The 16361-nt window shown below is 43.6% G+C and overlaps 1 protein-coding gene across 2 annotated transcripts in view; it reads right to left on the bottom strand.

Annotated features, from left to right (window-relative positions):
- Positions 1-16058, bottom strand: part of RNF8 (ring finger protein 8) — a 31829-nt gene extending 15771 nt beyond the window's left edge. For both annotated transcript variants that reach the window (XM_080805843.1, XM_080805844.1), the window contains exons 1-3: positions 15829-16058; positions 8714-8842; positions 523-1263 (exon numbers count right to left, since the gene is read on the bottom strand). In XM_080805843.1, the coding sequence (XP_080661969.1) occupies positions 523-1263; positions 8714-8842; positions 15829-15939 (981 nt within the window). In that variant the 5' untranslated portion in view covers positions 15940-16058. The remainder of the gene's footprint in view (positions 1-522; positions 1264-8713; positions 8843-15828) is intronic.
- Positions 16059-16361: the final 303 nt, after the last annotated feature.

Below are 16361 nucleotides of genomic sequence, written 5' to 3'. Positions count from 1 at the left end.
AAAAACATTTTCTGCCTTTCTAGCTTCCTAGGTTAGCTACAGAGGTAACTAACCATCAGAGCTAGTAAGTTGCGAGGTACAACTGGGTATGCCTGACCCATAGCTGTCTTGGGGCTAAATGGTTTGGCTTTGATACAGCAAAGAAAAATAATTCCTAAGAACCTGGAGTGCACTGTGGTTCTGTGGCACCCTGACCTTCATCCAACCTCTCTCTGAACTTGCCTCAGTTATCAGGGGTCTCAGCTTTACATCCTGAGATCAGTTATATCCTGGCTGGCTCTGCCAGCCACCTTACCCCAACATGGCACCCAAGCTCTGGCTCTTGACCATTCATACTGAAGCCGTAACAATTTACTCCAACCCCTTTTCCCATCTCAAAGACCTTAGTTTCCATTCCATCTCCTGTCCCTGGCACTCAGGACGTGGTCCCTGACCCAGAAACAGAGAGCTGTGGCCAAAGGCTCACCAAGGGCCTGCCCATCCCTGAGGAGCACTGGCAGGTCCTTCCCTCCTGTGTGGTACCTGGAGATGCTGTTCCTCTTCCTGGAAAGTCTTCTCTAGCTGCTCCACTCTGGCCTGTTGCTGGGCCTGCTCTGCACACAGCTGGGACTGTAAGTCCTGTAGCTCCTGCTCCATTTTCACAATTTTCTTTGAGTTCCCCTTTTGGGTTTGCTTTTTCACCTTCAGGACAGCTACCTGTTTTTCCTGCATTTGTGTTTTCAGTTTCAGAATCCTGGACATGGTCACCTTGAACAGCTCCAAGCTGCTCTGAGATACTAAAGGGTTTGAGGCTTTCTGCTTCTTATGATGAAGCTCTATGACTTTTGCGGAACCAGGGTGAACATGAGCCTCTGTGGCCTTCTCACTTGGCTCAAGAGAAGTCAACTTAGGATCCAAATATTCAGCAGGTTGACTGGCCACTTCACCTTTCCCATGAGACTTCACTGGTTGACCAGGTTGGCAAGACACTTTACTTATTTTGGATTTCAAATTTGAGGGGCCTTCAGCTCCAGGACCCTCTAATTCATCCAAACTAAATTTCCTTTTAGTTCTCAATCCCCTATTTTTTCCTGTCATCTGGTCATTCTTTGGGGCAAGACAAGGATACATCCTCTCCCGTTCTTCTTCAGTAACTTCATATTCATACTCTGCATTCTCCTTATTCTCCAGAGGTACCCCAAGCTGGATGTGGTCTCCCTTATGGATCGAATAGACCTTTAAAGGTTCTAGACGTTCTCTGTTCAGCCAAACACCATTCAGACTCTGGAGAAAGGGAAAGAAAGACGAAGTAAGCTTCATGATTTTCCTCCTCTTAATGGAATTTCTCTCCTGCTGCTGCAAAACCTTCTGCCTTTTCAGAAGGAAAACCCTTGAGAACAAATAGGAAAGGTTCATAAACCATCACCCTTAGAAACAGCATTCTTCAAACAGCTTTGGCTTTTTACCTACATTTCACATTCATGTCTCCACAGAGAACTGCTCGTATAACAAGTAGGAATCACCTTATTACTGGCCAATGAATTACTCAAATAAATGCAGCAGCATTAAAAGAAACTGCAGTTGAATAGTTCCTATTGACCTAAACTGGGGCCAATGGCCCAAGACTGGAAAAACGGCCATTAGCGAAGGAAGCAGCATCTAATGATGAGGTTCAAAAAGTAGGTTTAGACAGGAAAGTCACACAAGCACTGTCTCTGAATGTGGCCCCCGAACACACTGGTGAATGAGCAAAGCACCTTCAATACATATAAACCTAAAAAGAATTTATCGGTACCTCATACTAGGGTCAAACTACAGGTGGGATCTAATCCAATTAACAGCATCAGAGATCCACTGGGGAACACAGCATAGTGGCTAAGAGCTAGTGCTCTGGCCCAGATAGACTTGAGTTCACAGCCCAAATGTACCTTGGTTTTATAAGTTGCCTGGCCTTCAGTGATTTACTTAACCTCCATGTCCCGGTTTGTCTGCAAAACAGGGATAGTTTAATTCCTAACTCATACTGCTCTGTGAGGAATAAATGAAATAATACATGTAAAACACTGAGCACAGTGACTCACGTATAACAAATGCTTGGTAAATATTTACTTCAATGATTTAAATTAAACCACAGTTGAGAGCATGGACACTGGAGTCACACTGCCTAGACTTGTAATCTGGCTTCATCACTTAATAGCTGTGTGACTCTGGGTAACTTTCTTAACCTCTCCACACCCCAGTTACCACATCTATAAGCTGGAGGATAATAATAGACTCTCCCTCATGGAGTTTCTGTAGATTTAATGAGATGACATATGTAATGTACTAGAAAAGTGCCTGGCACATGGTAAGCATTATGTAAGTGTTCACTACTATTATTATGTTCTGGCTCAATCGACTTATCAACAGTCATTTCAATTCTGTGCTCACCATCTTGCAAGGTAAATATACCGAGTACAAAAGTAGAAGATATGAAAACAACTTTTAGCAGCTGACTATGGAAAAGAAAACACGAGGGCACACATAAGTAAATGTGGGATTACACAGCATAGCCTATAAATGCAAAGGACTACCATGTAGAGCTGGGCTACAGAATAGATGCTAAATAGAGATGACAGGTTCTAAAACAGACTTGAAACAAATGCAGGATTTAAGTTTAAGAAGACAAGTGGTGGTGATGGCGGGGGTTCCTGGCTGGCTTGTTCTGAAAAGCATGAGACTCACAATCTCAGGGTTGTGAGTTTCAGCCCCACGTTGGGGGTAGAGATTACTTACATAAATAAATTTGGAAAGGAGGGAGGGAGGGAGGGAGGGAGAACAGTAAAAGACAAGTGGGCATTTTAACCCATTTGAAGAACTTGTCTCTGGGAGATAGGCCAGAGATGAAGGTCACATGTGAACTGGGACTAAGACTATGTTCAAGTTGGTAACTATAGCTACCTCCTCACAGCTAGAAAAGATACCTGGTCAACCCAAATATGAGGGATGGAGGCTTGACCACAAGGCAGAGAGGACGAAGACTAGAGACTGGATCTCAGCTCTGGGTTGGTATTATGCCCTTGTTTTTTATTTTATATTATGTGGCTGGAGGGGAGAGAGGAAGAGAAAAATGAACAAGATACATGCGGAAAGACTAACTTTAGCTCACTGCCTTGGGCCTAACCTGGCTTATCTGGCCAACCTTCTCCTAACCTCTCTATTCATATTCAGCCTGAGAAATTATGAGAGTGATCAGTTCTGCTGACTTCTGAAACAACACAGGCAGAGGGAAAAAAAAAAAGGAGGGGGAGGGAGGCCAAAAGAACCTATTTGAGAACAGTTCTATAGCAGAATAGTCGATTACAGATTATACACAGGAAAAAGTCTTCAGGGAAAGGAATATGACACAGGAGGCCACCTACTGCCAAGGTACAGATATTTAAGAAAAATCTCAAAGACAAAGAGAAGGTTAAATAAAAGAAGGTTACAGAAGCAGCCTAAGTCCGGAGCAAATAAGGAACCCCTAAAAAATTGGGGCAGACTTTCAAGACGTACTGCAAACCGTCTACTAGATCCTCTGCAGTAACCTGCCTCCTTTCAGAGCCCTTTATACCCAGAAAATAAACTCTCAATATTTTACCATCCTATTGTACCCTTGAATCCCTCTGTTTATCTGTTCACCACTCCTTGGTGACATCTAGTGGTATACTTTGGACCACAGCCCTGAGTCAGGTCTGTTCACAAGGCGACTATAGAAAAGGTTGAAAATACCATGACTGTACAAGAACAATCGAGTACTACCCAGGATATGATCTTAAATGCACTGGTTTAAATAAACCAAACTGTGTTCAAGCCTTTTTTTTTTTAAGATTTTATTTATTTATCTGAGAGAGAGAGACAGAAATAGTGAGAGAGAGCACATAAGCAGGTAGGGAAGGGAGAAGCAGACTCGCTGCTGAGCAGGGAGCCCGACACAGGGCTCGATCCCAGGACCCTGAGATCATGATCTGAGCTGAAGGCAGACACTTAACCAACTGAGCCACTCAGGCATCCCGGTATTAGATATTCTATACTAAAGCATAATATACAAACATAAAAGTGTACAAATCATAAATGTACAACTAGATGAATAATCACAAAGTGAACATCTCAGTGTAACTACAAGGTTTAAAAAAAAATTCCACATTCTCAGCATCCCAGACCGCCCCCCCACCCCCTAACGCCTGCTTCCCTCGTCACTAAGCCCCTCCCCCCTCCATAAGGGGACTACTAGTCTGGCTTAACACCACACATTAGCTTTGCCTAGTTTGGACAATTATATAATTGGCATCATATAATATGTATTCTTTTGTGTTTGTCTTCTTTCACTCAATCTTGTTTGTGAAATTAATCCACACCACTAGATACAGGAGTTCATTCATATTCATTCTAAGGTAGTGCTTCACTGTAAAATTGTATCCACTGTTGATGAACACTTGGGTTGTTTCCTTGGTAGTGAAAATATTGTCAGGAAGGTGTATATATATGTGCAACTGTAATAAATAATGCCAAATAATTTTCCAAAAATTGTTGTACCAATTTATACTTCTACCAGAAGACTATCTGCCCTCTATCCTTGCTAATGCCTGTGACTGTCGGTATTTAATTTTAGCCACTCTGGTGGGTATGTAATGGTATTCCATTGTGGTTTTAATTTGCATTTCCCTGATCACTAATGAGGTTGAACAACTTCTCAAGGATATTGAGCATTTGGATATAATCTTTTGTAAAGTGCCTGGCTCTTGCCCATTTTTAAAACTGGGTTATCTTTCTTTTTCTTATTGATTTGGAGTTCTGTACTATTCAAACATAAAGGCTTCACTGGTTATGTGTGTAGCAAATATCTTCTTCCACTCTGAGTCTGCCTTCCCACTCTGAATGGTGTCTTTTGATGAATGGAAGTTCTTAATTTTAATGGGATAAAGCAGAATTTTTTTTTTAAAGAACCCCAAGTAAGCCCAAAAACTGGAAATGGGGTTGAAAGCCACTGTTCTAGCTGCTGGAAGACCAGAAGCTGAACTGTCCCAAGCAAGAAGGTTTGTTCACAGACAATCAAATTCACCAGAGACATTAAATGCCAGAGCCTACAGAAGTATGAAGGTAGGAATCACCAGGGAGCAGATGAACAACAACATGAGAGAAGAATGAGAAACGGTCAAACAACATGCCTGAGTCTGGAGGACTGAAGGCAAGCAAACCCACCCAGGCATTTCAGACTGACTCTGAAACAACCAATTTTCTGAAAGAGCTTGATATTAATATATAAGATGAGCCATCTAAAGAGCTTTTCAACTGAAATGTACACAACTACAACATTCTGTGTGCAGAGTCAGCAGTCCTCCAAGATTTTTCTTTTTTTAAGCCAATTTAAACTAAAATTGCGTTTGTTGCAATTTTTGGATCTGTACTTTAAGCTTTCACTTTCTGGCCATTCCAGCATATAAGAGATACCACTTAATGAAGAGAGAATGTAGTTCTGAGTTTTGAATTATTAGAAATCTCTACCTCTTGAAAAGACTTGGCAAGTGACTTCAAATATGACCACAACAATAATGTCCTGCACCTGAAAATCAAATCCTTCATCAGAAGAAGAGGACTGCCAAGCATCATGCCAGAAAAAAGTCATAAAGAAAAGGAGCATCTGTTAAGGAAAAAAAGGCAGGGGCAGCGGGGTGCTTTTACCTGTAAGAACAGTTGCTCCATCAAAACACTCAAGTCACAGCTTCTCTTAAAAATCAGTTACCTCACAAATGGAATCAAAGCTAAGAGGCTTAAGCCAGAAAAGACTTGGAAGAATCAGGAGCCTGCCTTTGCTCTGCATTATCTGTCTGAGACCTAAAAGAGGAGTCTCATGGTAACAACAGCCCTAGAAGAAAGGGTACATGCCAAACGCTGGAAAGCAGCCCAGAAGCAGTCATGATCTGCGGCTGGCGTGGGCTGTCTCTGTGTCCCTGAGGCTGACGTTCAAGGAACACTAAAATTAGTCAGCTGGTGGCTTCCCAACCTCTCAAAATCCACTATCCCATAAATGGAACACATCCATACTCCACATAACAAGGACAGAAGCATGAGAGAACTCATCTTTCTAATACTGCAACCCCATTTCTCAGACAGCCAATTCTGATAAGGAAAACATCTTTTCCTAAGGTGATCTGATATAAGCTATTGCAGGGCCTTTAAAACCTGACATCTATGACTTAGATATGCATCATTAATTTTTTCTTAATCCTACAACTGGTACAGGTTTCCCCTGATATCCAAAAGTAGAGTGTTCCCATGACTCCTTTCTTCATAAGCCAATGGTGTAAAGCAAAGCAATTACCATTAACTTATACGGAAAATTTTTTATTGTTCCCAGACCCAAAATATAACCTCTCATAGGCTTTTCTGCCACCTTAGGACATCGCCTGCTAACAGATGCACAAAATAAATCGAGATTAAAGTACAGATGCTCACGGACACAGTTCAAAGCTATGACACCTTGACGCTGAGATGCTGAGTGTAGTTCCCTGGGAAAGAGCTTAGCAGGGCCACTCTCAATGCTCTGGTGTGTGCTGCCTCTATCACAGCTCACTGCAAAACAAATGGTAAACACTATTTTTGCCTTTTTTTTTTTGTAAAAGTGAAAATCCTCTTCTGGTTTCTTTTCATTAGCAAATACAGGCACCAATGTAGGTCTTTTGTAAAAGCAAAATGTAGGATAGGTAATGTGAACTTTCCAAAAGCAGGGCAAACCTATAGAGCAAATCAATGTACTTCACAGGTGCTTGACAACAGGACATAGCAGAGACTTATTTGAGTTGGAGCCCTGGCTCATGCACTCACTCAACCAGTCAGAAGGCCCTGGGCAAGTCAATTTCTCTCTCTGGGTCTCCAATTCTTCTGTTCCCAGAAGAGGTTAAACTTGATCATCTCTGAGGCCCCCTTTACAGCACAATTCCCATTCTACTCCTAATGCCTTGCCAAGAGTGCCAAACCAATTTACTTAGCACTTAGACCCTCTCCTTCAATGCAGCGCAACTCAACTTCATCCTAGTCAGGAAGGTAGTTTCTCAACAGCTTAAATCTAGCAGTTTTAAGAATGCAAAATGAGGCAGGCCTGCGGGATACCTGTGATATTGTGAATTATAAGAAATACATATTTGGTCTTTATCCCAGTTTCTAGCACAGAGCTACTAAAAACTCTTAGAATTTCCTAAGTAGTGAGACAGAAAGGTGTCTTTTAGTACGTTAATGAGGCAACCCTGGTCCAGCCCCAGGTCACGTAAGGATAGGGTCTATTTGCTAGGGGAAGCAAACCTATCATTGGAGGATTGAAACTTCCTGTCCCACCCCTCAACCTTCTGGGAAGAGAGAGGGGCTGGACATTGAATTGATCACCAATGCCCAGAGATTTAATCAACTCTGTGCTATGTAAAGAGCCTCCACAGAAACCCAAAAGGATGGGTTCAGAGAGCTTCTGGATTGGTGACTACATGGAGGTCTTGAGGGAGTGGCACACCCAGACAGGACGTGAAAGCTCTATGCCCTTTCCCAAATACCTTGCTCTACACATCTCTTCTGCCTGGATGTTCATCTGTATCCTTTGTTCCTAGCCTTTCATAATAAACTGGTAGACATAAACAAATGTTTCCCTGAGTTCTGTGAGCCACTCTAGCTAATTAATCAAATCCAAAGGGGGAGGAGGTCATTGGAACCAACTAGTTCCAGTTGGTTAGAAGTACAAGTAAACAACTTGGACTTGTGACTGGCATCTTTGGAGCCTCCAATCTACAGCTGTTGGTCAGAAGCATAGGGGCTAACCTGTGGAATCCCATGCTACCAGAACTAAGATGAATAGCAGGACACTGAGCTGGTGTCTCTAGCACTGTTTGGCGGTGTGAGGGTAACCCCCGCACCCACCCACCACACACACCTCAGAACTGGTCTCAGACCATTTACTACCCTTCCCTCTAACAGATGCCTGTACAACCCTTCCAACCAGAGCAGAGTAAGATGGTGTCTGAAGACATTTCCTACTTCCTATTGCCTTAGCTGTCAACATTTGAATTTTTCTCAGCACACAGTCTCTATTTCCATAGTACCCCTGGGTGTGCTTGTGTATCTGCACTTTAGGTGCTTCCTAATTGCTGGGCTTTACACACTATTTCACTTCCCTTAGTATTCACACCAGATCAGTGCTTTTCAAATCTGTTTAAAACAGGAAAATCCTGTATTTAAAGGAAGTCTTCCTCAAGACACGAATATATAAAATGGATTTAAAAGGGGGTGGGAGTGTTGTTCTGATAGAAAGGAACTAGGAAGGGAAGGGGCTAAGTGCAGTCAGCTCAGCTCCTTCCTCCTCCCAGTGCTCTAAACTACAGGTGTACTCCAGTATGCATCGGATTTTTCCCAAGGTCTCTGTACCTGTGACTCACAAAGGCCAATTCCTCCAGTAACTTAGTCTAGTTTCTGGAGCAGGACCTACTGCCCCAATTCAAGAGTTTCCTTCAAAGTAATGAACTTTCATTCAAGTCACTAGAAATTATTTTGGTATAATCTAATCTCTAGCAGCATACAGAAATGGTTGTGGGGAAGACAACTGGGTGGCTAGGGGAGAAGATTTACTTTTGAACCTTTTAATTTTATATTCTGTATTACCTATGCAAAAAAAAAAGTAATTTAAAAATAAACAAAAATTCAGTAAAAGTCATTAGGCATCTGTAGATTCCTGTACCTTATTGTCCATAATTGTCCACTGGCCCTCGACATTCTGCTTCAAAACACAGTGGTTTCGGGAAATCATCAGAGGGCAGATTTTTGATACCAGCTGGTATGTGACACCAAATCCTCGCCCTATAGTCACCTAGGAAGACAACAACATAAGAGACATAGTCAGTCATTTTGCTGAAAAGGGAGGTCCTTTACAATCTTGTCAAGAAGCAATATTCACACATCCTGACTTATGAAACCAGACCCTCATAAAACCCATACTGCTTATCAGCTATCTCCTTCAGCTACCACAGGAGCCACCAGGTAGAAAAAGGCAAGAAGTTCTGACAAGAAGAGACAGCTGAATGAAGTTAATCATGGAATGTCAGGATTGGGAGGACCCTGAGTTTTCATCATGAGATGGAGGAATCCTTTCCACATACCCCCATCAACTAGTCTTAAATGCTGCCAAGAACTATAGCCTCTATACAAGACAGTCCTTCCAATTTTTCAATGGCCCTGATTTGGCGTCTTTCTTCCTATAAATTCCATCCGTTGGTTCTGGCTCTCCCCTGAACACCATGAAAAAATCTCCAATCCCCCTTCCACTTGACAGCTATAAAGTGTCTACCAAGTCTTCTCTTTTCTTGGCCCTATCTTCCCAGTTACTTCAATCTTAACTCCCATGACATAGGTTTGCATCCCTTTGCTAGCCTAATACATCTGTTAAGGGGCTCCTGGTTTATTTTTATTCCTAGATGTCACATTTTTAAAAAATAATTTTTATAACACAGTCAAATGCAAGCATCACTTTCCCAGTTCTAGATATCATCACTGGGGCATATAAATTGCATTAGCTTTCACAGCAGATCTATCATGCTGCCAATGTATCCTCAGGCTTAGGAATGATTAAATTTCTTGGTCTAACCTTCCTCCAAGAATTGCTATGCTAAGTCATGTCTCTTCTGTCCTATACTTGACTAGTTGGTACATTTGGATTCAAGTGCAGGACCTTACATTGATTCCTATTAAATTTCATCTTGTTCAGCCTATCACATGAGCTTGTCAAGACCTTTCTGAATTTTTAATCTGCCATCAGACATACTCAATATCCCTTCCAGCTTTGACTCATCCACCATATTGATATGAGGCCTTCTATACATTCATTTAAGACACAGATAAAAAGATTGAAACAGGATGTAGCCAAAGGCAAAGCTCCCAGGAAAGCCTAGTAAACATTCCACTACACTATCTGGGTACACCTTTAACCAGTTGTAATTCAACCAGAAGTCTTTGGATCAAGTCCATATTTTCTATCTTATCCATGAGGACAGCATGAGAGCCTTGGAAAAAGGTTGCAAAGAAGCCTCAGTTCTCATCTGTCACACTTTTCTGATGGACCAGTCTAGTTTATAATAACCCTGTCAAGGAAGAAAATGAAATTCCCCTGAGATTTAGATCTTAGAATCCCCTGCTGCTTCTTTTTGATGTACAAGCCACCTCTATAATGACCCATACCACAACCTTAGCTAAGAACAGTAAGCCATATGGCCTGTGGTTTTCTAAAAGCTACCCATTTTGTTCTTTTTGAAAATCTTTCAGAATCATGCCAGTCCTCCTCCGTTCCTCAAAGACCATCATGACTCTCCTTGCCCCCAGTCAATGCTTCCCCTAAAACTCCCATCACAGTAACTGACACTAGCATCCAAGCAACTGCTTAGCCCAAAACCCAGGAGCCATCTTTGATTTTTCTGTCCCTCCTCCTCACATTCAAATCGTCAGCAAATTCTACTGGTTGTAATTCAAATATATCCCAAACCTGTTCACTTCTCTCTATCTCTATGGCCAATACCTTAGTCCAAACAACCTGACCTCCTCCAGCTGTTTTTACTCCTGCCCTGCATTCCCTTACTCCAACCAACTTCATTCTCCACACAGCAGCTGGAGTGGTAATGTAAAATCTTTAAAACAGACTATTTCCCTTCTTTCCAAACTACATTAATGATCCAAACTTCCTTCCATAGCCTATAAGGCCTGAATGTCCCAAAGCTCTTTAGTCTTATCTCATATTCCAGTCAGAAACACTTACCACTACCCGAGGGTCTTTACTCCAGTCCCCTCTACTTAGAACACTCTTCTGAGACATCCTTCTCATCTTTCAAGTTTCAACTCCTCAAGGGCCTACCCTGATTACCCTAAAGTTGTTGCCTGCTCCCTCCCCCACCATTGCATTCCTTCATGTTGTTAGTATGCACTTATCACAATCCAAAATTATCTTGTTTCCTTTACCTATTCCCCACCCCTTACTAAAGCATAAATTTATAAGCAGGGACCTTATCTATCTTGTGTACCACTGTATTTCTGTACCTGGGACAGTGCTTAGTAAATATGTGTGAGTGAATAAAGGAATAAAGAGCTTATGAGAGTCCTCCCAGATTCAAGGATGAGCACTTTTCAGGTCAGAAGTTGGAAACTGGGTTATTATCACTGGAAACTATAGTGCAGCAGCAAGGAACTCTTACAATTTGACTGAAGTTCTTCAGTTCTTTTTTTTTTTAAGATTTTATTTATTCATTTAATAGAGGGAGAGTACAAGCAGGCAGAGCAGCAGGCAGAGTGGGAGGGAGAAGCAGGCTCCCTGCTGAGCCAGGAGCCAGATGTGGGACTCAATCCCAGGACCCTGGGATCACGATCCGAGCCAAAGGCAACTGCTCAACAAACTGAGCCACCTAGGCATCCCAGTTCTTCAGTTCTTTGAACAGTTTGCCAGAAATTCCATTTACTATCCAACTTCCTCTGAGTATATCTATATTATATATTTAAAGGATATTTAATTACATATATACAAATTTAAAGGATAATTTTATTTATTTATTTATTTAAGAGAGATATATATATATGGAGCCTGGGTGGCTCAGTCGTTCAGCATCTGCCTTCGGCTCAGGTCACGATCCCCGGGTGCTGGGACTGAGCCCCACATCTGGCTCCCTGCTCAGCAGGGAGCCTGCTTCTCCCTCTCCCTCTGCCTGCTGCTCCCCTGCTTGTGCTCCCTCTCTCACGGTGTCTCTCTCTAATAAATAAATACAATATTTAAAAAAATAAAGGATAAAAATGGAATGTTTAGGGGTGCCTGGGCAGCTCAGTGGGTTAAGCCTCTGCCTTCCACTCAAGTCATGATCTCAGGGTCCTAGGTCTGAGACCAGCATGGGGCTCTCTGGTCAGCAGGGAGCCTGCTTCTCCCCCTATCTCTCTGCCTGTCTCACTGCCTACTTGTGGTCTCTCTGTCAAATAAATAAAATCTTTAAAAAAAAAAAAAAAAAGGAATGTTTAGGGGCACCTGGCTGGCTCAGCCAGTAGAACATACACCTCTTGATCTCAGGGTCATGAGGTCAAGCCCCATGAGGGGCATGGAGTCTAAACATGAAATGTTTAAGGGTTTATCTGTCATCCTAGAACAGTTAAGAATTTCCATGTAGGTAGATTTCTTTCTTTCTTTTTTTTTAATTTGAAAAAGAGCTGAGCATAGAGCCTATAATGGGGCTTGATCTCATGACCCTGAGCTGAAATCAAGACTCACCTGCCTAACCAACTTAGTCACCCAGGTACCCTGGTAGCTTTATTTCTAATAAAGGAAGTACTCCACAGGCCATTTTAATACCTGAGAGGAGACAGCCAGGTTGCCATTGAGAGCTGTCTGGATAAAGTATTACAGAAAAGGGAGATGAGTGCCTTTTTCTGAAATAGTCTCCTACAGACTCTGAATCCAGGGAAGTAAGGAACCACTCTTTTTTGTCATTCCCTTTACAGTCTGGTCCTATAATTTACCTAGGTACACCAAGGTTAGAGTCTGTGGTGTGCTTATCCAGATATTCCAGCATTATTTGCACATAAAAGTAAATTTCCCATGGGAACTGAGTGCCAACAAACCACCTATGCAAGTTTTGGGGGTTGTTCCTATTTACAACAGTTTTGCAAGCCATTGTTCTTACCCACCCTGGTTGCTAGCTCATTTCTCCTGGGCATGACTCCTATTCTTTCCCAGATGGCCGGCAAATACTCTACAACCATCCTTTCCCTTTTCCAAACCCTTAGGGCAAAAAAGCTTCATGAAAACCAAATACAAGAAAAGAAAAAGAGAAAAACAAGGATAATATGGTTCTTCCCAAAGACCTACATACTTGTAAGACCTAGATAATTCACAATACATCTCTACCTAATTTGTTTTTCCCCCAAACTCTCTGGATTGGTTCAAGAAGTTTAAGGACAGGGGTGCCTGGCTGGCTCAGTTGGTGGAGCAAGCAACTCTTGATCTCAGGGTCCTGAGTTTGAGCCCCACTTTGGGAGCAGAGATTACTTAAACAAAAACAAAAACAAAAATAAAACAAAAAAAAAAAGGCAAACAAAAGGCCTATTTGGGGGGGAAAAAAAAGAAGTTTGAGTACACCCATTCAGACAGACAATTTACTGCTGTATTCCCTCTAGTGAAATGAGAAGAACCTTGTTTTATTCTTTTATCTGGGAAATCGGAGACTTTGAGGGGGACTGGAAAGGCAGGAAACTGATTCTGCTGTTAAAACTAAATCATGTAAGTACACCTCCTAAATCTTATGCACACCACCTTGTGCTATGGTTTCGGGCCCACTAAAATAAGTTAGACTTCATCTCTTGCCTTAATTTAGACCTCTCTTCATACATACTGCAGGCTATGCTCCAACTACTTCCTAATACCTAATACCTAATACCTGCAGACACCCTGGCCTGCCAGGTCTCTTACACAGCACCCGGGGCAAGCCAGTCTTCCTACTATGTCTTTACCATTCACTATGGTTTGTATGTGTCTCTACCCACAGAGGTGGCCCTACACAAAATTATCCAAAAGTTTAAAATACATGTAGGAATACTTTACAGTTCTTCTTGCTTTTGCTACAGGGGCTTTAATTCTTTTTGCCCCCAACTCCTATTTCCACTCCCAGTGCTATCAAGCTATTCAGAAGTAATGAATTAGTCCACATCAATTGAATATGAAAGAATGTTAACAACTAAGTACTTCATAGGGCTGTATGTGAGTGTGGGACACTTGCAGGGCTCAGATTAATACTTACAAAAGCCCAAACCCAACACAAAATAGGGAATAGCTACTAATATTTAGGTGTCAATATCTTCATTTGTTAAACTTCCCAAAGGTAAATGCTTTTGGAAAAAGCCAGGAGGGAAAGGTCAATGTTCAAGCTAAAGGAATGTGCTGAGAGGTGCCTGGGTAGCTCAGTTGGTTAAGCATCGAACTGTCAGTTTTGGCTCAGGTCATGATCTCGGGGTTGTGGAATTGAGCCCTGTGTAGTGGGATAGAGCACCATGTCAAGTCTGCACTCATCGGGGAGTCTGCTTCAGATTCTCTTCTTCTGACCCCTCTCCAACGGGTTCTCACTCTCTTTTTCTAAAATAAATAAATAAATAAAATCTTTAAAAAAAAAAAAAAGAAAAGAAAAGAAAAGAATTTGTGCCTAATGTGGACTCCAGGCACTGATACCTGGATAGAAGAGAGATTTGGGGGAAGAGGTGTTCTCCTGAGGTTCTTCAAATCACAGCACCCAAGGAACCATTTAAAATCTCCTAATCGGGGCGCCTGGGTGGCTCAGTGGGTTAAAGCCTCTGCCTTCGGCTCAGGTCATGATCCCAGGGTCCTGGGATGGAGCCCCGCATCCGGCTCTCTGCTCAGCGGGGAGCCTGCCTCCTCCCTTCTCTCTCTCTGCCTGCCTCTCTGCCTACTTGTGATCTGTCTGTCAAATAAATAAATAAATAAATCTTTAAAAAAATAAAAAAATAAAAAAAATAAAACCTCCTAATCTAGCAGTTAAGGCTGGACCTGACTACCATCTCTGACTTGAGGAACTACTGTTCTAGGATAGTACTAAATAATCCACATCTTGGCACTTACTGTACAGCCTGCATGGCTCTCTCAGATCGCTTCACTGTATAAAACTGTCTTTCCCCATTCAAGCAATAAACCCTCTAAGGGCAAAGTCGCTATTATTTGCCCCTCTCATAATACACCAAAAAACATAAATAATAAATATCTGGGAGAATAAACTGAGACTATGTAGCTTATAGAAAAACCATATAATTAAACACATATAATAATCAAGAGACTACTTTATTTTTCATACAAATTATCTCCAAAACCCAAGTGGTTCCCACTCACCACCACAAGCTGGTCCCTGATCCATCCAGCTCTCCTTCCAGAGCTGACAGCACTCTAACTCGCTCTGCTCCCTCTTCTATCACTCTCTCTAAAGCACCACACCAGCGGCCCCCAACTGCAACCGTGCCTCACCCTTCCTCTTTTTTCTTTTTTGCATTCATGAGGGCATTAGAAAACATTACAAGCGACCTCCGGATAAGGCAGCTCTAGTATTTCTGAATCCCTACCCCCAACCCATCTCAGGGGGTGCCACTCGGCCCGTACCAAGACTCGCAGGATAAATATGGACCCTCCCAAAGCGTCAATTTTCCTCAAGAGTTGAAAAGGAAGACATTTTTACGTTAATATTTACGGCTTTTAAAAGGACATGACCTAACCTCACAGTCTTTTTCAAAAGAAACTCTAGAAAGTTCATGCTTTTCCGCTCCCCAGCCCCCACCCCGGACACTGGGCGCTTCGGGATTCCGGGTGGAAGTTGGGGCAGATCCGCCGCCAGAGTCGGACACCACAGGGCTCCGTCCGATCCAAACAGGGGCTGTCTAAGCCCCCTCCCCAACCCAGTCATCTCCTTCCCCTCCAAACCCCAGCAGGTCCGCACATCCTCCACGCCCACCCCTCGCCCAGCCCCTCCACCAGCTCCTTCCCGCAACCCTGACTCCCGCCCGAACTCGCACCGCAGGCCCAGGCCTCTCTCAGAGGGGCCATCTTTCCTCCCGAGAGGTCCCCGCGATCCCCCTTCAAACACTTCGCATCTCGACCCCCCAACCGCCCGCACCAGAACCCCTTCCTCCTCTCCCTCAGGAACCCCTCTTCACATTTCTCCCCTCCCGCCGGCTCCCACCTCCTCACTTCATTCATCCCTCCCGACCCGACGCCCCGACTCCCTCCCGGCCCTGCTTCCCCCAACCCCCTTCTCCTGCCCAAGGACTCCTCCCCCTCACCTCGTTTCCGTCCTCCAGCAGCAGCCACTCGGCGTTCATCCCTACCCGCCGCAAGCACCAGCTTCGGCCACCGGCGCGGTCTCCCGTGACCAACGAGCCGGGCTCCTCCATAGCCTACTCTGCCTTGGGTCGCCGTCAGCACAGAGCGAGACCCCCGCCCGGGTTCCCGCCGCCTCTCAGCTTCGTCGCCGGCGCCATACCTAAACAACAGACAGAAGCAATCGCTACGCGCTCGCGATCGATGTGAACACCCGCTCGGGCTCCGCGCCCCGCCCGCTCCGCCAGTAAACCGGAGTCACTGCGCCTGCGCCGGAAGGAGGCGGTGGAGAGGGCGGCACAGGTGTGCGGTGTTTTAGGCCCAGGTGGATCAGGGTCGTCCGGAAGCTGCTTTTCTCTAGAACCTCCACCCCAGTCCTAACCGCGGGTAGGTGGAATCTCTTCTCACCTTACTCACCCCCACCTTTTAAATTTTGATTTTGCGGGGCGCCTGGGTGGCTCAGTCCTTAAGCGTCTGCCTTGGGTTCAGGTCATGA

Source organism: Martes martes, assembly GCF_963455335.1.
Source record: "Martes martes genome assembly, chromosome: 6".
Taxonomy (NCBI): domain Eukaryota; kingdom Metazoa; phylum Chordata; class Mammalia; order Carnivora; family Mustelidae; genus Martes; species Martes martes.
The sequence above is the reverse complement of the archived record's forward strand: the minus strand, read 5'-3'. Positions and strand labels throughout refer to the sequence as shown.